The following is a 23,706-nucleotide window of genomic DNA, read 5'->3' as shown; positions in this document are numbered from 1 at the left end:
GGTGCCTGTTGGTCCCCCGTGATCCTCTTTTTCTTATGTTAGTTGAGAGCTGAGTTAATGAGATAGCCACCTGTCAGTGACCTCGCTGTGTGGTCTTATCCCTTCTGGCCCAGTAGTATTGAAGGTGTTTAATAGCATGGACCTTTTAGAAAATCCGTCTTCTTCAAATTTACTGCATCACCTGTTTTACAAGGGAGTTCATCATTATTTTTTTATTTCTATGAACAGGGGGTTGAGAGTCTATGCTGCATTTATATTCAGCACATTGATATGCGGATAGCAGCATCCTTACTAAGCCAGGGTCAGCCAGGGTCAGACCAATGATCTTTCTATCCATTTGGAGCAGAGCATTGGCAGGACACTCTCTTCATCTCTCTCCTGTTATACCCAACATTCGAACATCAACCAAACAATTTTTGAAGGTAATATCTTATCTTTGATTATAGATCTGTCATTATGTCATTATACCCATTTTCTTTTGACTCATCAATCGCTTCAGAGTTTGTAATCTATCTTCTATTTGGGAAGAAAGTCCTAGGGGAGTAAATGAAGCTAAATTACAATCATGCTTTCATTTCTCTGTTTAATATTGTTTCAATATACTATAGTTTAATTTCAGGGGGGGGGGGGTACTCACATATTAAGACTTCCGGGGGTGTGCTGCTCTAATGGGTCACTTTTCTCTAAAAACTTCTAAACGTTGGACCTTTTTTTTTTTATCTGCAAAAATTTCGGCAAACACCAAATATTGTGAAAAATAGGCTTTATACTTCAAGAAAAGTCCCCCAAAATGACCTTTAGAAATGGGTAGGGGTTTTGAGGCTTTAGCAGCACACCCCAGTGGCCCCGTCCAAACTAAATCTTAGTATCCCCCCTGGTTTAAATCCTTAGTTCCTATTTTAACATTAACATAAGCCGCAATCTGAATGACCCAAGAAATGTATTTTTATTGTGTTTTTTATTTTTCTTCAAGAAATCTGAAGGAGTGTCCCAAATCGCCAAGCTGTTCCATTGTGATCAGAGGAGATCACGTCCAATCAACATGTCTGAAGATGAAGGGAAGGAAGAGCCTGCAATTGTAGAGGAAGGGAGAGCTAGGATCGTTTTCCCAAATCCCAATGAGGTGTTTTACAATCCTGCACAAGTCATCAATCGAGATCTTAGGTGAGCATTCCAGGTAGATTTTTTAACCCAATGAGTACTGAATATCCTTATTCCCATAGACTTTATACAGGGGCTACCTTGTTCCCTGGCAATGGCTAACAATCGTTAAATTTAGAGGATTTGGCTTGGAGGTTAGCATTCCACGGAGCCCGTTTCATAAAACTTTTTATCTATAACAAATGCTAAATTTCTATGACAAATTTGTTCTGAGCCAATCAGATGCCATGATCTCAGTAGCTTATAACAGTAGCTTGTAACTTGTTATTGATATCAAGTTTTCTGAAACAGGGCCCAGGACACAGCCATTTGTTTCTTACTGAAAACATATAATACATCGATTGACAGTATCCATCCTTTAGGAATACTTTTTGCCCAACTTGATCTCGTTCAGTAAGGTTTGCTGTGTGTTGCATGATGACTAAGTGTACCATCTACAATACATGTAGATATATCTCAAGTTTGTCTCTATTTCATGGAGATTTCAAATTCTCTTGATTTATCATTGTATCATCATTAGGCCTAAAAAAAAGTGTTGTATTGCCCTTTGCAACCGACCCCAAAATCATGAAATCTACAGTCGGCTTTTAAAAAAAAGTTTTTTAGAGAAAAAAACTTATTACCATAAAGCATTCATAACTAATATATCAGCCCAAAGAGGGAGTAAAAAAAAAAAAAAAAATTGACCGACCGACCCATGTTTTGGCACCTTATGCAAGGGTCACTCTGTGGCCTGGACCCACCCTCCTCAGAGGTCGCCAAATATCGACGTCGACTCGACGCCTAAGCCTGACCCTGACCTATTTGTTGTTGTAGTGAAGTCCTAACGTTCGTTTTTCTTCATTGGGTGAAGCTTTACTATACAAATTGATGAAATGTGTGAAGCTTTGACGAGTAATTTGTTTTTTCTGGTGATGTGACATCGAATCCAATCGGTCGCCTTGTTTGTTCAGGTGATGTGACATCGAAGCCACTACCGGTCGCGTCGAAAATATGTCGAAATCATGTCGAAATCGTGCGTTTCAAAACAACTATTTAATTTTTATTCCGGTCACTCATGCACTCGCATGATTCATCAAAACCGTTTAGCATTTCTCGCTCCGGTTAACCGTTATTTGCATACATTTTGGAATGTGCTAATAGCCGATGATAAAGATAATCAAAGAAACCGCAGTGTAATATTACACCCTGGCCGCTGCGCGCTAGCTTTCTGGCAGCAGTTATCCCCATGAATGAATTTGTAAACAATAAAACAACCAGCCCCCTTCTCTCTTTTCTCACCCTCTTTATTCCCTTCTCTCTGCAATGTGTTCATCGCTCATGTACCTTTTCTTATTACTGCACTCTCAGCTCACAACTTTCTAAATGTTTACACATTCGATGGTCAGTTCCTCTCACATCCCTTCTCCCCCGAGTCTCTCTCTCTCTCTCTTTCAATATTAATATCCATCCCTTGCCGACTCGCCCCCTAAAATAATGTTCATATATAAATAAAATACAAAAATATTGATAACAATAATAATTGAAGTTTTAGAAATATCAATCAACAAAGTCTTGGATATTATTTGTGAGTAATTTAAGTTTTTGATCATTCTTCAATTCAGCCGATTAACACAGCCACCCTTTCTTACTTCGATCTTCACTCATGTCCCTGCCTCGTCCATGCTAGGGACATGCAGGGACATGCTAGCCCATATGCATGCTCTCTCAGTCACACACACATGTACACACAAACCTCCGGCGCCCAAATACACTGTACATACACACAGATGGAGAGCTCATGCTTGTCACATGCACACATGTGGGCGTGGCTTCTTGACCTCCCACTGAACTGGGTACGGTGAAAGCACGCGCGGTCACCAACCTGTAATTTATGCTGGTATCAAACTCCACCCACATAGCTAGAGAACCTTCCTGATTGGTCACTAACTTGGATCAGCTCATATTGCAGGGTGTGTCTTGGGTGTGTGTGATACACACTTCCACATAATTTCATATGGCAATGATACATGCAGGGAGCTCTCTCCCTGACCATGTGCAAACATTGCATTGCAAAGGCATATATAAACACGTCACAGATCAGCTATCTTCACAGAGTAACTTTGCAAGGTTAATCATGATATCAAATTCAGATGAGGAATAATAAGACATGTTTTATGTTGTTTATTACTGGTCTCTGTTTATCAGGATGACCCAATTTGTGCCATAGTCCGGGGCTGGGAATGCTCAGCCCGACAGTCTGAAGACCAGCAGGGTTCCGAGCTACAGCACTATTAAAAATACTGTATTTTCACTTTTTCAGATTATTATTAAACGGTTAAACGAAACCGCCCGTATACTTTTAACGGTTAACCGTTTAGCACAAAAACCGTAATGACTCAGGCTTAGGTGAAACAGTGGTGAAGCTTGAACTATGCAAATGGCCAGTATGGTGAAACAGTGGTGAAGCTTCAGACCGGCCGAAAACTTACAAAAGTGAAGCCTCACCTATGGAAAACTGACACAAGTGAAGCCTCACCTATGTAAAACTGACAAAAGTGAAGCATCACCTATGCAAATAATTCAAAGGGTGAAGCCTGGACTAACACATTTGCTGATAAGAGTGATGCTTTGCCTTTGTTTTTTGTAAAGCACATGAAGTGATGGTGAAACCCTGAGGTTACAAATAATTGGCTCAGGTGAAGAAAGGTGATGACCTGAGGAGGGTGGGTCCAGGCCACAGAGTGACCCTTGCATTAAAGGCAAAGCAACATCTTTTTTTTTTAGGTCTTATTGATGTTGTGATGGGTGAGAATATGTTGTAGATTGGAAATCATACACACTATTTATGTGATACTGATGACTTTTGTATTTTTTCTTTTTGTTCTAGTCTGGCAGTCACTGGATTGTTTGTAGAGGATTTCTTGCAGGGAAAAGAAATGAAAGGTAAGAGAAATACACTGTAGTCTGTACTCAGTATTTTTTTGATGGTACAGAAAATTTCAGATTTCCTATGATAAGATAATCTTCAATAATGTGTCATAGATATTTTGAATGAATCATATTTGAGCAGGCACTAAGTAATGATTGCACTGAGCATATCATTTTTATTTTTTTTTTTTATTTTAAAAGCATTTTATGATGTGATTTATGCACACTTCTGTAAGATATACGAAAGGTAGTACCTTGCAAGTTTCAGCCAATATGCTTGTTCATTTCCCCTCAGTTTCCTACGAGTATCGAGATGAAACCAAGGATACAGATGATACCCAACAGGAAACGGTCTCCGAGAATAATGTATGTTATCCTGGACAGAAATGTGAGGTAGGTACTGTCTGTCTATCATATGAGCTAGGAAATATATTTCCTTATGTAGAAAATATTCATTGGTTTTACAATTATAGATATTACAGAGTCGTGATGAAAATCATGGTTTTGATCTTGGTTAAATATCCGTTTTCCATCATCTTCATGCATATACTTGTTCACAAAAGGAATACCCTAGAATAGCAACTTATGTTACGTATGGATCTGGTAACAAACAAACAAGGCAGTTGAGTTATAGTGACAGAGATGTAACTAGTGAAGATGAGAGAATCCAGACTCGGATGATTTGAATAGAAATGGATAGAAAAGATGGATGAGAAGTAGGAAGACCGGTCAGTTTAGTGCTGGTTAGAGATAATATTTCTGCAATGTTTGTTTGTTTATGTCCGTATGAAGAGATAACATTCTTAGAACTTTGTTAGAAGCTCTCTCAGTCTCTGGTCTAACGTTAGTCATGATTGCTGAAGAAGTTACTGGTATAGCCAATCACTTCTTTTGTTTGATTCACATAGAAAATGTGTTTCTTCTATGTTTGTCTACGATATAGGAAGGGATTACATTCTTAGAAGCTCTCTCAGCCTCTGGTCTAAGGTCAGTCAGGATCGCCAAAGAAGTTCCAGGCATCAAGAGAGTGGTAGCCAATGATTTCTCAGAGGAAGCAGTCAGGGATATAGAGAGGAACATTCAGTTCAACAACGTTGAAGATCTGGTCGAAGCCAGTCATTCAGATGCATCGTAAGTTTTCCTTGACTCGATGCAAATAATCAGAGCTAAAAATAATGCAAACTTTTGTTTATGTTTTTGAATTACTTAATGTATCTACCATACCATGAACCTTGTATTTTTGAAGGTCATCAATATTGAAAAAAGGAGTTCTAAATCTATGTTAGTGAAAACATTTTGATTGCTGAGCAGCTCTCCCTCCCTAATGTACTGAAATGAAGCCTGGGGGTGTTTCATAAAGCTGTTCGTATAGTTACGCATGACTTGTATATGAAGGGCCAAATAGGATGCCCAAAAGTTTTTTCTGATATTTCATATAACCTCAATTAAATTATGGCAAAAAATATACTTTGCATTAAAAATGTTTGTTAAGATAAGAATGTCAATCTACATCTGCACAGTTTAACTTTAGTTTAGGCTTGAGTCGGTACGGTCGATCACACCGGGACCCGACCGTTGCCGTCGGGTCCCGGTTTCGTTTTTTGAGAACCGACGCTCCGAAAAAAATAATGAAATATGTAAGAAATTGCAGTTTTGCACACCACTAAAATCAATCCACCTTGAAACTTAAGTATTTAATTGTTACCAATCATATTCTAGCTCATCCAGAATCAATCCGAACTGCTAATATAAATAAGGGTTGCAAAGCAGTTCGCCCCATTGGGTTGTTGTCGCCAGCTGCTAGCTAGCTAGCTACTGTACTGGCCGGGTCTCTCGACAGAATTAATAAATCAGGTTGAAAGAAAAATTAATGTTTGAATAATAAAACGACTTTCTAAAAAGTACTTCTTTACAACATACCAATCGAATAATTTTTAAAAGACAAAATAGATATTTTTTCTTTGATTTTGAACACCGCATGCTTCTTTTAAAAGCTGAAAATTACTTGGTAATCACAAGAAGTTTCGATACGGATAGCTGTTGCAAGGCAAGTTCAGACTAGTCTCGGAAAAATGCGCTGTGCTCCTCGTTAGCTGTAATGCGTGCCAGAACGAACCCAAACAAAGACGTGATCGTAACGAGAAAAAAAATCATTAAAAACTACGAGAGCACAATTGGAAAGACAACTACTCAAAATTATCGTAAGCAGATACATAACTTGGAGGAAGAATACAATAGTTGTCCAAGAAAAGCCACACAAATAGTGATATTTAAGGAGTTACTATAGGTACAATCATTATCGGAAGGGCCTGCTGCGATATATCCGAATTATACACGTGTTTGAATTGAACACGAGGCAAATACCGCCCTCTACGGTAAAAAGCAGTATAACACAGGATTCAAGTATTTGCAGCAGGCACCTTGCGATAAAAATGTACCCAGTTACTCCTTGATTATAACAATTTCTGTGGCATTCCTTGGGCGATTATTGAATTCTTTGTCCAAGTTATGTATCTGATTATGATAATTTTGAGCAGTAGTTGTCTTTCAAATTGTGCTCTCGTAGTTTTTAATGATTTTGTTCTCGTTACGATCACGTCTTTGTTTGGGTTTCGTTCTAGCACGCATTACAGCTAACGAGGAGCACTGCGCATTTTTCCGAGACTAGTCTGAACTTGCCTTGCAACAGCTATTCGTATCGAAACTTCTTGTGATTACCAAGTAATTTTCAGCTTTTAAAAAAAAGCATGCGATGTTTAAAATAAGAGATAAATATTTATTTTTGTATTTAAAATATTATATGATCGGTATATTGTACAGAAGAAATTTTTAGAAAGCCGTTTTATTATTTTAACATTAATATTTTTTGACCAGATTTATTCAACCTGCATAAATCAAAATGGCGGCTCGAATGTTGTCTTTCTATTTCTGCCCCAGTTTTTTACTTTTAGAGGCACGATAATGGCACTAAACATCGCCAATCATGGATGAAAATAATGTCAAATGGAAGAATATACCGATCTGAGCCGAGGTATGCATGTGTTGATATATTTGATTGATAAGAAAGGTCACTTTTAAGGGACATACTGATGATATGTGCTTTTTATAAAGGCAAGTGACAAATCCTGCGAGCTGATTTCGGGACACCGGGTCCCGATCGGTGCAAGGCCGTCGGGACCCGGTTTATGAAAATCCCGACATGACTCAGGCCTACTTTAGTTGATGCAGTAAATAATGATTGAGCATCCTATTTGGCTTTTCATATACAAGTCGTTCGTAAAGTCATGCGTACTTTACGAACAGCTTTATGAAACACCCCCCTAGTCACTAATAGCTGACATGAGCTGACACAAGCGCTAAAATTAATATAAAAATTGATTGATTTTTTTTTATTTATTTTTTTTTAATATGAATCTTTACTAACAAATAGTTTCATATCTATTTGGATACATACATATACATTTCTCTTAAGTTGCAGATATATAAAAAAATCAAAATAAATGGGAGTAAAGGAAAGAAACTCCATTCTCATTTATCTCTTCTTGTCATGTTTGAAGGTTACTGATGTACAAACATCGGTTCAAAGATTCCTTCAACGTGGTTGACCTAGATCCCTACGGCAGTGCTGCTCAATTCTTGGACTCCGGTGTCCAAGCTGTACGTAATGGTGGTCTTCTCTGTGTCACATGTACTGATATGGCTGTACTATGCGGTAATCATGGGCATGCATGCTTCGCCAAATACGGGGCGATGGCACTACGGACCAAGTTCTGCAATGAGATGGTAAGATTTGCTCTAAGGTTTTGTTTTAACACTCAAAAGGTTACACACTGCAAAATCAGTCTAAAAAGTAAATAACAAAAAAGAGTCATACATGTAGACAACAACATAACTAAGAAATCATAAAGTAAATTGTATTTTAAATGGACAGGGGGCGAATAGTTCAGATAATTTTCTTTGATATAGATATTCAAAATGGACAAAAGAAAGAAACATATACTACAATACTACACATATACTACAACTGTAGAGATGTGGTCTAGTGGATTAGTCACTAGACTGTAGATTAGAAGGTACATGGTTCATATCCCAGCCTGGCACTAATGTCATTTGTTTTTGTTGATTTTTATATTATTGTATTTAAAAGACTAGCCTGATCATTATCTCATGTTTAAAATATTTTCTATTTCTGTTTCTTGTTATTTATTCAAAATGTTGATTAATATCATAATATTGATGAGTAAAATCTTTCACACAATGGGAATTGTCTTCTTGATAACTTGTTATTGACAGGCCTTGAGAATTCTTCTGCAGTGCATCGAGACTCAAGCCACTCGTTATAATCGTTACATCGTTCCAGTTCTTTCAGTCGCAGTGGATTTTTACGTGAGAGTCTTCGTCAGAGTTCATATCAGTCAGTCTAAAGTCAAGTACTCGCCAAGGTATGTAACAGAGCCACTACTGCGTTTCGAAAGAAGGTTGGGTTCTGAAAAAAGGTTATCAAGGATTTGTAAGGCCTTCAATTTTCTTTGATTTCCTGTGTGGAAGAATCAATGTCAATTTAAGAGGATTCAACTAAAAATCCTGTCCTGTTCCTAGTATGACTTACAGTAATTTAAAATTCAGACAAAAACATGCATTTGTTGACATATCTGAATATTCATTTGAATACAAATGAATAGCTTTTTACTCTTTTACTAATCAATATGATGATTTCCAAACCTCACAGTACGCAATTAATGTTATTTATTACATAATCAACCATTCCCAATAATATCATGAATGATTGTTATGAAATGCGATCGTGTGACTTGTAAGTAACATTACAGATTACTTTGGAACTACCAGTAGTATGTTGTCTGTTTGGACCAGTTTATCTTTTCTAAAGCACACAAAAAATACACGCAGAAATGTGTTTCCATAATGTGTTTATTGAAACTCATATTGTTCACTGTTTTGTTTTACTTCGTCCATGTGTGTAGCAAGAAAGCCTTGGTATATCACTGTAGCGGATGTGGTAGTTTCAACCTTCAGAGATTGGGCAAAGTCTCCTTCAAAGAGAAGTGAGTATCTATTCCTCTATGTTTCGTAGAAGCCATTTGCACTCCAATAGGAGGAGACTTAAAGGGTAATCCAACCCCAAATAGACAACTGCTCTAAAAGAAAGCAGAAAAATCAGAGAGGCAAACTGATGAAAGTTTCGAGAAAGTTTAATATATGCTCACTGTACTTGACTGCAAATGTTTCTAATGTTGAACGATTGAATCTGTATTTTCCCAATAAGAAGGCAAATAAAGGACAGTGTATCAAAACAAATAAGAATTTTTTTTTTTCTTCAAGTTGTGATTATGTAACAATTTTTTTTTCAGAAATGGAAACTGACTGGATCTTGTGTCCTCCTCCTCTGTCTCATACATAATTGTATTGGTCTTTTGTTTTGTTTGTTAGCAACCCCAATCCAATCTTCCAGCCAGCCACTGGTCCTCCTGTAGATAAGTCCTGTCAACATTGCGATTCATCATTCCATGTAAGTTATGCTTTACTCTGATGAAGTAAGAAACGGGTCAAAGTAGTCTTTCCATCAAAGTGTATCTCTTTTGGATTAATGCTTAACTCAGTTCACCATTTTTACACAATATTGTGTATCCATACGTTATGTGTCCGGACAGGTTATGTATCCGGACATTTATTTTAACCAGCATTTTAAAGAACATGACATGCAATTATTCATAAATCTTGTAAGACTTATGTTAGACACTATTATAAAGGATATATAATTGATGCATATTTTTTGTTGAAATCCAGTAGCAAAAGTAACAGCTTCTTTTTTGTTCGCATTCTGAAACACAACCCCAAACATAAATTATTGTATTGAGATAACAATGATCCTCGGGCTTCTACTACTCAATGCACCATTTGCATGACTGATCAAATGAAACCAACTCATCTTAACCTTTGACCTTGGTATACCAATTCAGGTATTCATTGACATTGCAGTATTGATTTTTAGGACGTTTTTTGGGCACAAAAACAAAAAAATGCATATTTTTTCTTTTCTTCTACTTTTTTATCTCTCATAAAAAGACTCATTGCTTGTAAATTTCTCATAACTTCATTAATTTTTATGGTTTTCTACATGTTGATGTATTTGCATTTTATTGGTTTGAATTGTGTTTTTAATGGAATTATGAAAGTAAATTAACCGGAGTTAAATAAACAGCTGTATCTGTGTTATTTTCTTCAGGTAGGTGGTCCAATCTGGGCTGACCCCATACACGATGTAAGCTTTGTGAAGCGCCTGATAACGCACATAGACACATATCCTGATCGATTCAAGTACAAAGACAGGATGAAAGGCATGATGACGGTCGTTAGTGAGGTAAGATGCTCTATGTAGAGGTGTAGTGGTCGAGTGGATACGTCCACACTCCACCCAGGTGAAGTAAATGGGTACCTGGTAGGAATTTATTCCTTGAAACGCAGAGCACATGACAGCTGCACTGCTAAAGCCAGGGTAATTATGCTGTAATATTGTAGAGCGCTTTAATAGAGACTTCTGATAAATTAAGTGTTAGGCGCTATATAAGCAAAATATAATTTTATGCTTGATACTGCCTTTCCTAATACAGACTTTTAAATGAACTTCATGTATTTAAAAGCATTTATAATGAAATAATGCAAAATTGTTCAAGTTGGCAGGAAGATAGATTTATTTCCTGTTGACAATACATCTATGTTGTATAAGATTGATTAAACCTGTATCTTTGGACACAATTTGTATTTCCTTTGTGTTTGAGCTCTCAGATTCCCCTCTTTATATTGTAACAATATACAATTATATTATATTATATTTAATATTTACATTCAAGATTATTACTGATAAAGTGAAAGACTTCCTCTGTTACATACCGTATTTGCCGGCGATAAGGCCGCAGCGCCGCATAGGCCGCACCCCCAACTTTGAAATTTTTTAGACTTTAAAAAAAAAAAAAATTGTTTGCTTTTTTGGAGACACCATAGGCAGCAAGACAGATGGCCTCTTATTTCAGCTTTCTCTCGTGTATTGCGCCATAGCTTGTCTCGCACGGGCTGAGAAGATTGAGGTTGCTTTAGCTATGGCAAGAACTTAGATCTAGATCTACCAGTAGTGTTTGGTTGTTAAGTTATGAAGTTTATCATGAACGTTTATACTTTGCCTAAACCTAGGAGCTGTCTGACTGCCCTCTGTATTACATAACCAGCCATCTATGTAACGTCGTTCACTGTGAATGTCCTTCTCAAGAGAAAGTTAGATCAGCCATCTTGAATGCCGGCTACCGAGTCTCTATCTCGCATGCATCGCCCGAAGCTCTCAAGACGGACGCTCCAGCATCCGTTATTTGGGATATAATCAGAGCATGGGTAAGATATGTCATATTCTTTGCAGTTTTGTTTGAAGCTTGAATCATTATCATCATCATCTACATCCTCCTCCTCCTCCTCCTCCTCCTCATCTACATCCTCCTCCTTCTCCTCCTCCTCCTCCTCCTCCTCCTCCTCCTCCTCCTCCTCCTCCTCCTCCTCCTCATTGGCATACATCATCATTTATCATCAAAGGGATTTTTTCATAATCCTCATATTGCCATTAATAAAACCCTTCAACCATCCTCATTTTCAACCATTCCCACCACTCCCTACTCGCTATTGCGTCCATCTTCTCAATAATTCCCTATGCTCCTTCTGATGACTCTTCTTATTCTCCAAAGGTCAAAGATCACCCTGTAAGTGAGAAGCGTCTTGCAGCCAGCAGCCCAGCGGCCTCCATCCTCAGCAAAGACTCTAGCATCAAAGTCAACTTTGACCCCCATCCTGATGCCATACCCAAGTCTAGACAGATGGTTAGGTTTCCAGAGAACCCACAGGCTAACTGGGGACCAAAGGCTAGAGCTAAGATGATGTGAGTTACAATTGATTTTACCTTTTTAACAGAGTTTTTTTTTGTTGAGGGGAAACATTTTCTTTTGATAGGGTATTCCCATCACTGTGCAAAATATTGTTTTTCCTTTGAGCCCTGAAGATAATTAAGTCTCATATTACAAATTAGAAATTGCAGATCTGTAATAACAGTTTTGTAGCACCAAATTTATCATGTAAACATTAATGAGATTGTAAAATAAAATGTTATGGATAGCAGAATGCCCAAGAAAGTAAGCATTGGGTAATACAGTGGAAACTCCTTAGAAAATTGCCTTGTTATATTAGGGAATCTCTTTATATCGGGGGTCAATAAAGAGCTGGGACCAGCAAAATTACCTTCTTATAACAGATACCTCCTTATATACTGAGGTTGCACTGCATATGGGAGTACAATTTAATTGGTTTACTATACTAGCACCAAGCAAGGTTTTATTATGCGAGTATGGAGCATTCTTGGGAAACAATGGAAAATGAGTGAATGGGATGCAGCTTGCTTGATTCATTGAGTACCATGCCTTTGTTTACATCTCTTATAGGGCAGGTGATGAAACGTTAGAGGATAAGAGAAAACGTCTTCAAGGGAAACGATCAAAGAGAAAACGAGATGGATCATCGGATGAGGAGAAGAAACAGGTACATACTGACAGTGATACGATTGATTGATGTATTTACAGCGTTATTAATAAGAAATATAGAAAGCCTGTTTATTTTGTCAGAGCATGGTTTGTTTCACATTTATTTTGACTCAAGGTGTTTTTGAAGTGTTCATTTTCATAATTGGTTGAGCAGTCCTTTATACTATGATGTGGAATATTGACCCAAATGCTTTGTGGTGTAAGTGAAAAGCTGTGATCATTGTATCATATAAATTGTGCACCATCTCCATTCCCTTGAGAATAAAAGCTGTAAATTAATTATAAACCATTAAAGGTACTATGTCCCATTTGCAGGCCAAAAAAATGAAAAGGTTAAATTCCAACAGTATTTGAAAGATAATACTAATTTAGAACTTCTCTAAAAAAAGAGGGGCTTGAAAATAACTTTGAGTGAGAAAATAACGACTATTAGTTTTCGAATCGACTTAGGAGCTAAAGAGCCAGTAAGTAATATGTCTTGATTTTCAGACCATTGTACCGAATGGTCGTACATTTTATGCTGTGCAAAGAGTCAATCAGTTTAATTTTGGCCATTACAAGAAGTGGATTATTGATGTAGACAAATGCTCATGTACCCTTTACAGCTCATTTTATGTATATTACCAAAAAAGGAAAAAAAGCAAGTCAGTCACTCAATAGTGTCTGACAGCGAAGTCTAGCAAGTAAACAGGTTTCCTTGCATAATTTGAATATTAGGACCAGGGCTCAAATTAATTTTTTGTCCACGGGGGCTCTTCCCAAAAAAAAGCGCCCCCCTGAGCCTTCTCACGGGGGCTCTTTTAGTGCTGACGGGGGCTCTTATTTTACTACAAATTTCCATTGAATTGGTACCCATGAAACTCCTTGGTATTTTATCATTATCATGTATTTAAGTCGGCATTTTCCCTCTTAGAAATTTAGTTGTTACATAGCTGTTATTGACTTTTATCCCCTCTCCATTTCTTCCCGTTCTGCACATAATTCCCTCCTCATTATTTGGAGCAACCTTATTTACTTTCTTTCTTTACTTTTAGTTTTTACCATATCCTTCCAAAACACAGGGGCGGACCTAGGTTTTGCTAAGGGGGGGGGGGGGTAACCCAAATACGATGTGGAGCATCGTCCACGAGCCGCGTAGCGGCGAGGCGATTTTTTTTGGTGCTATTTTGAACACCCGTAAGTGGTGTTTTCTTGGCATCTAGTAACATGCGGAGCATCGTCCACGAGCCGCGAAGCGGCGAGGCAATTTTCTTGATGCTTTTTGAACCCCGTTAGTGATGTTTTTCTGGAATCTACTGCCATCTACTAATACTGTGTAGGTCTGGACACATGATAGCATTTTTCTATGCACATCACATTTTTACTTGGCAGCCCAAGGGGGAGGGGGTCTTTGGTCTTCTTCTTCTTCTTCTTCTCAATATTGATTTACTGGTCAAGTTACATTATTTGCTTGTCTTTTAGAATCACCAGATTTCAGAGGATTCACACTTTTCACAACGAAAAACTTCTCCATGTTTCAGTCCTTGCGCGATCGTCTCCAGCTCTAGCAGATATTGGGCGACAGCGTGCACACCGGTACTACCGGGGCAGTATAGCCACTGCTGACGGCCACACTGCTATGCGAGCTTCCGTTGTTTGTATCGGTAATACTCGTAGAAATGGTAGAAAAAGCGCCATCTAAGTTCCATTTCATTGGTTTAAGGTTTGAAAATTGATACTCAATATTGTGTTAAAGTTATATCAGAAAAGATTTTCTTTATTGTATAACTCCACGGGGGCGATTTTTAATTTTGTAATCGCCCCCGTGAGCAACCTGACGGGGGCGATTATGGAGCTCACGGGGGCGAATCGCCCATCGCCCCCGTGTATTTTGAGCGCTGATTAGGACACTGCTAACGTTTAGATTTCACAGATAGGACATACACAACATATTCATAATTCCTGCAAAGTTCTACAGAATTTGAGGTTGGCTGCAAAAGGGACATAGTATCTTTAATGTATTGAGATTGCTTCTTTTTCTTGATTGTATCTTTAATGTGCAGTTGAAGGTGGCTGCATCAGAGCAAGAGGATTCTAACAATACAATGATGAGATGACATCCATTGGACTAATGCATTACCCCATCTCATGCACTGCACTCCCTGCCAATCGAGCCATAAGGAATGATCCTCATTTAATTTACCTCACCTGAAGACACTCCAAGAGACTGGGGGGGGGGGGGGTATGCTGTTAAAGCAATTTCCTGGTTGGACATAAATTTCGCTATGTGTAAGATTTGTACAAAAAGCAATGGTATTTCCACCAAGTCAGGAGTCAGGGAATTATATCATCCTGCACAAGGCAACTACCAAGAGTATGTCTTGATGTCATGTCTGCAAAAGTGACTACTGGAAATGCCAGAGCGACTGTCTATGGAAATGACCAAGATTGATCTGCTCTTTGATTTTCTGTGACATGCATCTTGGAATCACCATCTCATTGAATTATTGACCTTAATTCTTACGTCTTGTCAATCACATCCTCAGATTGACTACTCAGTGGAGTTATGTATGAAGACTATATTATGTTTACTATAATTTGTGTTATGAAAGAGCTTTGTTATTAGAATCAACAGAGAGTGGGAAAGATTAGAAACCGAGTCTACAGTCTACCAATGGAAAGCTAGTCTATTGTGATTATGTCTTGTTCAAGAAACAATAAAATGTCTGGTGTACCAAGTTAACACAAAATGGATTATCACACTTCCAAGTAGAATAGGTGTGGAATAGCAAAGTTTGAACAAAAATTCTTGTCATAATTACGGGGATGTGTACTTCTTGAAATTCAATATTTGAAGAAAGAAATAATAGTTGCATGGGGAATTTTTTAGCATGGGAATGATTTCTTGTGTACTAGCCACATGCAATGCCTTTTGCAATGCCTTGGTACCCTTAAAAATGTGTATGTTTAAGTCTTCCAGCTGTTGATACTTAATGTGATGAGATATACAACACTGTATGTGTAAAAATAATCTGTACTACTATTTTCATATTTAAATAAACCAACATTATGTGAAACAGACAAAGATCTATGGCACAAGTGTAGAGATCATTACCATGTTTGAATAAAAAGTGCCAGGTATAGTGCCAGCCAACGCGACATTCTGTCCGATTCCTTTTCATCAGACTTGTTTATTTTGTTCTCGTTATGAACTCTTGGATAAACCTAACAAATTAAATGTCTACTGTGAAAATTGTAAAATATTTGTGGTCAATCATCTGATTTTTTTTTTTTTAATTTATCATACAAATCTTGACGGAGTATTTCTATGAGTTACAGATGAAGTTGAGTTCTGGTCATGCGATTGCATTGTGAAAGAAACGGTGTGGAACCGACCAGAAAAGGTTGATCATCTAGCATATAAGAATTTGTGTGTATTGCAAGGTTCTGGAATCATCAAAATGATAAGAAATTTGGCCAAGTCTTGGTAAAGTTACAAACACTTGCACAGAAAGATGTATATGGGACTACACAAACACGTGTAAAAAGCCGGCCCCCCGATTTTTACGATGTTCCATGCGTATTTAGAATATGAAGGCATTTGAAGAGCCATGCTTTTCAGGGAACATGTCTTAACTGATGTTCATGTTCTTCCACACTTGCATAATAAGAATGAGTAATGCTCACAAATTATTGTTCACCTCTTCCCAGAACTCAACCTTCTCTTTAATCTTTGAGGTCAAGTGACTATAATAAACATGCACTATGATCAAATTCTATTTTCTTCTCAATTGTGAAGTGCATTCATACCATTATTTTGTATAGGCATTTGGACCAAGATGTGCTCTATTTCCTCAAAAATTTGCATACACAAGGCAGTTGCCTTTGTGTAGAGCTCTCAACTTTTAATAAAAGAGAACATTCATCCGAGTGGTGTACAAAAATCTCCAATTTGATTAGTTATGAATAGCACAAATTTCACCAAATCTGCCTGCATTTATAGAATGGTATTATTTTGTGATAAGTAAATAGTTGTACAATAATCTGTTAGAAAAATAAGAAGAGAAGAACTATAACATGAGACAGATGAGAGAGAGAGAAGAGAAGAAACTGAGCGAGAGGGTGGGGGGGGGGGGGAGAATTGAAAGAAATTCATAGACTGAACAAAGGCAGGATCAAACAAAAGGACAGGAATAGGGGAAGGGTGGGAAAGGTGCATGTATTTAAAGATTAATCAACAGAAAATTAGGATGCATTACGCAGTCGTTTGAATTTTATTCTATATAAATCTAATGAAATTCATGAAGTTTGGGAACAATATGGAAAGATCATCAAATTGCCAACTCTGTTGTGATCTTCAAGACTTATTTTCTTATCAGATGTGTCTAAATCAACACCGACTATTCAACATACACACATCCCCATTTTGATTCATTTAATTATACATGTACGGTGTAATTGTAACATTCTACATGTATCTTCATTATCATTCTTGGCCCTTCGAAAGTGGTCAAAAGTATACATGCAGATGTTATCAAGTACATGCATACATGTAGCAAGCTTATTTTCTTTTATCACGTCCTTAGTTTTTCTTGATTTTCCTTCCCTCCTCCCCCTGTACCCATCTTTCATTCCTTCTCTCTTGCTCACTCTCCCCCTCTCTCTTTACCTCCTCTCCTCTATTTCTGGCAATGTCGATATGGGATTGGATAGCCATCACAAGTACAAAAAAAAAAATGACAGTAACAACCTGATGCATTCAAAATTACATTCAACTTTACATCTCACATTCATAACAAACTCTAATTCATTATCAAACTTCCAATATACACTCCACACAAAAAGAAACCATGAGCACAACTTATTTTGTGGCTGTATTCTTCTGTAATTCCATATTCCTTCAAACATATTTCATACAGAAATTTCACGGTGTTGTGAAAAGGCAATCATGTTGAGCTTCTCATAAATGGGGTTGATGACCAATTTTGCAAGGTCCGAAATCAGTTCCATGTCAATGGGATTGGATCATTCAGTGCTGTTGTATCACAGGGCGAGTGTGTCGAGGACGAACGATGGCTGCCTGGCTTGGAGGGAGGCAGGGCGGTTGGGTCGGGTCGTCTAGTTCTTGAGCATACGAGCCTTCCATTTGTTGAGTGGTCCATGGTCGGGATGGTACTGGACTGATACTCCATCAGGGACCAGCTTGCCCTCGGCGCGCATCTTCTCGTACTCTTCCCTCGTCCACTTGGTGAAGCCCCACTTGTTGGAGTCAAAGATCTGATAGGAAGGTAACAACATCCAATCAAATAAAGTCAAAACCATCACGTGCCAAAATCATCCAACGACGATGGAAAACGCCATTAAATTGAACAACAGCAACAAGCTAGTATTTTTTTTTATTTGTTAAAGCAAAAGAGGGAGACCCAACTAAGGAGCTCCAAACAGTGGAATGAACTGTAAGTTAACGTTAATTCTTAGGAAAGAAGATTATATGTAATGCCAACAACATATGATGCCTCCGACGACTTTGCAGCGGAGACATAAAAACAACAAAACCGACAGAATATTAATTGAGAGAGCTGGTGAAATGTAGAACTAACCTCACAGTGTGTTATTACAAGATATGTGCATTTTATAGCTGGATTCACCTTATAAATTACATTTGTTACTTAATAATTTGGATATGAATATCTTACAGCATGATTAGCATATTTGAATCAATGAAATATATTTGACCGATTTCAACACAAAGGAGACTAAGCACTACATTGCTCTATGAGCTTTAAAGGGATAGTTGAGTTCTGTTTTCAGAACGCAAATGCCTTCAAAGTGCATGGTTATTGCTCTTGTTCTTATCTATGCCATATCTATTATCTAGTGCCCTTATAGAACCTAAAATTGCTATGAAGGTAATTTTAGCCCCCAAAATGTGTGAAATTTAGCCAATACGAACATATCAATTCAGCTCCACTTTCAAAAAAATATGGTGACCGTTAATTAATTATTCAATTAAAAATAACAATACGTGGGCCGGCTAGTTGTGCGAAATATAACAAACACGAAAATGCCAACATCGGCATTGGCTGAAATACGACGTAAAAGGCGCTATTTCGTTTTTCGATATATATATCTAATATTTGTGGTGGTACACAAGTGTAAGAAATCATTATATTTGTGGATATTTCAGCCGTCTCTGAAGCAATTTTGATCAAACAAAGATAATTTTTTCATTTAAATTGAATGTTCTTTCAAATTTGACACTCAGTTTTTCATTATCTCACAAATAAATTATTTTGTGTAGCGCCCTCTGTAACAGAACTCAACTATTCCTTAAAGTTTTTCTCTTCATGAATTGTACAAGTAGGACCATACTGACCTTCTGACGTCCAGGGAACTTGAACTTTGCCCTCCTGAGAGCTTCATGTGCAGCAGCCTTGTTACCCTCCTTGGTCCTGACAGACATGATGGTCTGACCGATCTTCACACGGGCTACGGTACCCTGGGGCTTGCCAAAAGCTCCACGCATTCCAGTCTGAAGCCTGATAAGGAAACACAGTTACTCAAGTTAAACAATGACATAAATTAACAGAAATCCAGACCAACAGCACTGGCTACCAAGTCAAACACATTGCTTTCAACATACAAATTCTACAACAATGGTGTATGATTTAGAAAATACCTTGCTGCTTTTGCTACGACCAGGGATATCTAGATGTTAAAATCCTTTTTTTTAAATAAACAAATGATTTCTTTACATGCTTGCCTTAGCAGACATGCGTTAGAAATATACCATTATCTACCGATTCTGCATTATCTACCAACAGGTACATGTATGAAACTGAAACAAATTATTTTTCTGACAACTAATTATATCTCACAATGGATAAGGAGACACAAGTTAGGCAATCATGAGGTCTCTGAAAATTAATTATCATGGTACAATGGTTCTACATGCTATACAACTGAAACCTTTAATTCATGGACAGGTTTTTCTACAACCGACTTTCTAAGATGGACACTCACCTATCAGCTCCAGCGCACGACAACATTTTGTTGATGCGGATGACGTGGAATGGATGGAGCCTGATCCTGATGTGGAAGGCGTCCTTACCGCAGTTCTTCACCATGTACTTGTTGGCACAGATGCGCCCGGCCTCCAAGGCTTCGGACGACAGCTGCTCCCATTCATCAGACACAAGATGGATGCAAATAGGGAACTCGTCAACCAGAGCCCTCTTGCGACCCAAGTCAAAGATACGGATCTTGGGGTCTGGAGAAAAGAGGACAACAAAAAATTATGCACTCCTGTTTATTTAACAAGCAGATCAACAGGATCCTTCAAAATTTTCTTCTTCATTTTGATGATTGATCCAAATGTGACATGCTATTTGTGTCACTAATCATTTTATTTTAAGGCAAAATGTGCAAATAATTTATTTGATGTACATAGACCCTACTAGTAACAAAATGTTTTTTAGTAATTTTCATAGTAATGTTGGATTACAATTAGAATCAAAATGTTTCAAACATCAGTATATCTCATTTCTCCCATTGTTATTCAAGGAAACTGTTAAATATATTTTAAGTACTCAAATTGAGAGAGATTTTCAAGAGAACGCTACTTTCAAACCAGCATTTTGAGTTTTAAAAGTTCAATACTAAAATTTAAAAAGAACGGTAAGCTCACCTGGGACACCACGGCAGAACCGGGATTTGGGATAGGGCTTGTTCTTGCAGTAGCGGTAGCTGTATAGTGAAGAAACCATTCAATAAAGTAAATATGTCATTTAAAAACTGCTTAAAAATCGGGCCTTCTTTTGTTAGGAACTAACTGAACCCCAGTATTTGATTCTATTTCAATTCATTTCTAATCACAAGGTATATGTATGAAAGGGGGGAGGGGAGACTTCACATGCATTGTATACATCTTGCATTCAACATCAGACAGTAGGGGTGTTGGTCCGAGAATAAGGATCGTCCTCACAAATGAGGATATCCTCGTAAACGCAGACAAATTGCGTCCTTCAAAATAAGGATCGTCCGCATTTTTTCAACGGCGCTTTGAGAGTTTCGGGTTCCTGAACCGCGCGCTGGCGATTTGAAAAATGGATTCCGCATAAGAAAATACCTTCAGTTGTCCGTCTAGTATCCAAAGATTTATCGCTCATAATATTAACGTGAAAGTCTCTGTACATAGTCAATGTAAAATGCATTAAGAAAATCATTGTGGAATCTGTTTATGGCATCGCCAGCGATTGGAAATAGTCAATGAAACGTCTGCAAAAATGAGGCTTTTTAGACCCTATTTCTTAGAACGCATTTGTCCGCGTTTACGAAGACGATCCTCGTTTGTGCGGATGATCCTCATTCTCGGACCAGCGCCCTAATAGTACTGGGGACTAGACTACTTATCACGCGGGGCATCATTTCTCAAAAGTGGCAAATCCCAGAGCTACGATGGAAACAACATTAAATTGCTGTTTTGACCGAAATATTTTTAGAATTCTGAGATGTCGCCCCTTTGGAAATATGAAAATAACCTGCTCTTTCACACAACACCTCATTTATTGAGTTATCACTTTCAGGATCACGAGCAATAAAGGTTTGAATCTCGATTTGGTAATAAAAACATTGACCAATTTTGCATGATCGCGCAATGGCAATGCACGTAGACTGCATAGGGACGTGTGCAATCTCTACGAGAAGGATCTTAGCACACAAAATCCAGTGCGCGATCATGCACCCTATTAATAGGAGAGAGTTTTCTAAATCACGATAGAGCAATCTCAAAATGTAAGAAATTACAGCACTTCCTCATTACCCAAAATGGAAGTGAACTCATGAAAAAAGGGTTCCGTATATAAACTATAACTGTGATTAAGGCGGACATGGATGGATTATAACATGGATTTCTTTTCTGATCAACAAAATAAAACGGGAGACCAAAGTTAGTACACGTACCATCTTGCCGGCCGACGTCCCATTTTCGGTTTCTGTAAGAGAGAGAAACAGAAATAATTGCTAAATATTTATGTTAACGTATATATTAAGTGTTTATTACTGTATTCTAATTGATAAAATTCATAATCATAATGGGATTGCGTGGATTTTCTTAGATTTTCAGGGAATAGTTTCGGGTTGTCGTACCTTGTATGAGACAGGCTCACGAAAAGGCCAATTTGAAGATTGTCAACAAACTCACTGAAAAAAGAGGTATTACGTATACTGTAAAATTTCCAGATAATATAACATGAACTTGAGTCGAATTTATATTTGAAATATTCATGAAATTATTGTTTTAAATAGAGATTTGTAAAACAATTTATATTTTCTTGACTATTCATTACCGACAAACTGATTGGCAACCTTGTAGAAAAAATAAGCTACTAAATAAAGACATCTTGAGAGTATGGTAGTGTAAGAGTAAAAATGTAAAACCGTATTATAAAACTTTTCATGTCCGCCTGGTCACAGACACTCTCAAAAATGTTTTAGTGTGTAAAAAAAAAAGACTGGTAGGAGCATAAACACTTGTTTATCAGAGGAAAGTGTTCAATTGCAACATTGGCAATTATGCATGATTTTTTAAGTCACAGCATGCAATCGATCGCTCCGCTGTCACCAAAGGAGAGTGTACATGCATGGGCTTGGGAAAATAATATGTTCGAGGCCTTTTTTGTGTTATGTTTCAAATAATTTTGCGCAAAACTATAGCATTCTCAATGACATTGAGATTTTATATTTCTATTTTTCTTTTCCTTTTTGTTCTGCACAAAAAACGTATACATAGGTCATGCTTTTTCTTTTGTCTTACAGTTGGGTAAATTAAACTGCAGTACGTGTCCCTAGCATGATCTTAGTTTCTTATGACTTTTGTGCCGCTACTCAGGCAAAACAAGCAAAACATATAAAATTGAAAAAAATGTGCATGAACAGATATAGTGTAGACCTACACTGTATAATCCCCAAATAAAAGAAAGAAAGCAACCAACGAAAACAAAATAAAAACATTTAGTAGCGGATTTTGTCGGCTCCGGCATGTCTCTGCTTGTAAAAGTTGGCTTAAATTGATTTGCGCCTTTGCAAAAAAACCTGGTGATCAAAATTTTTAAATCGGGCCGAAAATTTCTCAACGACTCAGCCAGCCGCTGAATAAGCGGGGGAGGGGGGGGGGGGGGGGGGGGGGGGGGGGGGTAAGAGGACATTTTTTTTTTGGTTCCAAAAAAATCGCAACGACTCAGCCAGCCGCTGAATAAGCGGGGGGGGGGGGGGGTAAGGTCAACTTTTTTAGGTCAGCCATTGGTATAATTTCTTTCTTTTTTTAATTAAAAAAAAAAAAAAAAAAAACCAAAGGAGGGTTCAGCCCCCAACCCCCCCCCCCCCCCCTGCGTACGCGCCTGGATGCTTCATACATACATGGATAAGTGATGTCAGAGGTGGCCCTCCCTCCTGTGGGGGGAGGCAACGGGCACAATGCCCCCAGGCCCACTTTTTCAATTAGTACCACAAAGTGCCCCTTTTTACACAGGAAAAGTGCGCCTAGTAAATTGTAAAAGTGCTCCTTCTTCTTTTCACCTCTATTTAGTTCCCCTTTTCCTTCGACAAGATCTCATTTTCCTTTGCAATAAATGTACATTTTCCATTCTTATATAACTGCTCTTTTTCAGGTAAGAGAAGTGCCCGCTTTTCACCTTTGACACGTGTCCCCTTCACCCCAGTCTGATATAATTGCCCTATTTAAATCTGAGAGGTGCACCTTTTAGTTTGACAAGTGCCCCTTTTCCTTTGTTAGAAGTACCGCCTCTCTTTTTAATAACTACCCTCCATTTTAACTCGGATAAGCGCACCTTACATTTTCACATGTGCCCTTTTTCCTTTGTACTAAGTGCCCCTTTTCCTAATGATAAGAAAGAAAGAATAGTGCCTGCCAGAGTCACAAATGAGGTATCAAAATATGCTCATCTGACCGTAATTAAATGCCTAACCCCTGAGCTTCCGGGGGCTCGGCCACCTGGACCCCAGGCCAATTAGTTACCTCCCAGTACCACAAATAGCGAAATATACT

General features: G+C 37.9%; 2 protein-coding genes across 2 annotated transcripts; one reads left to right on the top strand and one right to left on the bottom strand.

Moving 5' to 3' along the window:
- Nucleotides 1-199: 199 nt before the first annotated feature.
- Nucleotides 200-14,874, top strand: LOC585741 (tRNA (guanine(26)-N(2))-dimethyltransferase). The gene is made up of 14 exons (XM_030984074.1): nt 200-422; nt 974-1,164; nt 4,031-4,086; nt 4,367-4,464; nt 5,015-5,202; nt 7,629-7,854; nt 8,365-8,513; nt 9,054-9,134; nt 9,520-9,598; nt 10,316-10,450; nt 11,278-11,472; nt 11,817-12,007; nt 12,564-12,660; nt 14,705-14,874. The coding sequence occupies exons 1-14, from the start codon at nt 321-323 to the stop codon at nt 14,756-14,758; spliced, it is 1,842 nt and encodes a 613-aa protein (XP_030839934.1). The 5' UTR covers nt 200-320; the 3' UTR covers nt 14,759-14,874.
- Nucleotides 14,875-17,505: 2,631 nt separating this feature from the next.
- LOC582823 (60S ribosomal protein L10) lies at nt 17,506-21,819 on the bottom strand. Its single transcript, XM_782761.5, has 6 exons — nt 21,789-21,819; nt 21,603-21,634; nt 20,329-20,387; nt 19,665-19,911; nt 19,018-19,180; nt 17,506-17,918 (listed from the first exon to the last, which is right to left on the bottom strand). Exons 2-6 carry the CDS (start codon nt 21,623-21,625, stop codon nt 17,760-17,762), a joined length of 651 nt encoding a protein of 216 aa, XP_787854.1. The 5' UTR covers nt 21,626-21,634; nt 21,789-21,819; the 3' UTR covers nt 17,506-17,759.
- Nucleotides 21,820-23,706: the final 1,887 nt, after the last annotated feature.

The sequence above is a fragment of the Strongylocentrotus purpuratus genome, unplaced genomic scaffold (assembly GCF_000002235.5).
Source record: "Strongylocentrotus purpuratus isolate Spur 01 unplaced genomic scaffold, Spur_5.0 spur5_scaffold_14, whole genome shotgun sequence".
Lineage (NCBI taxonomy): Eukaryota > Metazoa > Echinodermata > Echinoidea > Camarodonta > Strongylocentrotidae > Strongylocentrotus > Strongylocentrotus purpuratus.
Note: the sequence above shows the minus strand (reverse complement) of the source record. Positions and strands in the feature narration are given on the sequence as shown.

Bases quoted from the DNA above. Each gene is read 5' to 3' on its own strand.
- LOC582823 (XM_782761.5), bottom strand. From the start codon at position 21,625: ATGGGACGTCGGCCGGCAAGATG. The intron at 19,912-20,328 runs GTGAGCTTACCG...TCTTTTCTCCAG, and splicing joins GTTCTGCCGTGGTGTCCCAG to ACCCCAAGATCCGTATCTTT. The intron at 19,181-19,664 runs GTGAGTGTCCAT...TTTCCTTATCAG, and splicing joins TCGTGCGCTGGAGCTGATAG to GCTTCAGACTGGAATGCGTG.
- LOC585741 (XM_030984074.1), top strand. From the start codon at position 321: ATGATCTTTCTATCCATTTGGAGCAGAGCATTGGCAGGACACTCTCTT. The intron at 4,465-5,014 runs GTAGGTACTGTC...TCTACGATATAG, and splicing joins ATCCTGGACAGAAATGTGAG to GAAGGGATTACATTCTTAGA. The intron at 7,855-8,364 runs GTAAGATTTGCT...TGTTATTGACAG, and splicing joins CCAAGTTCTGCAATGAGATG to GCCTTGAGAATTCTTCTGCA.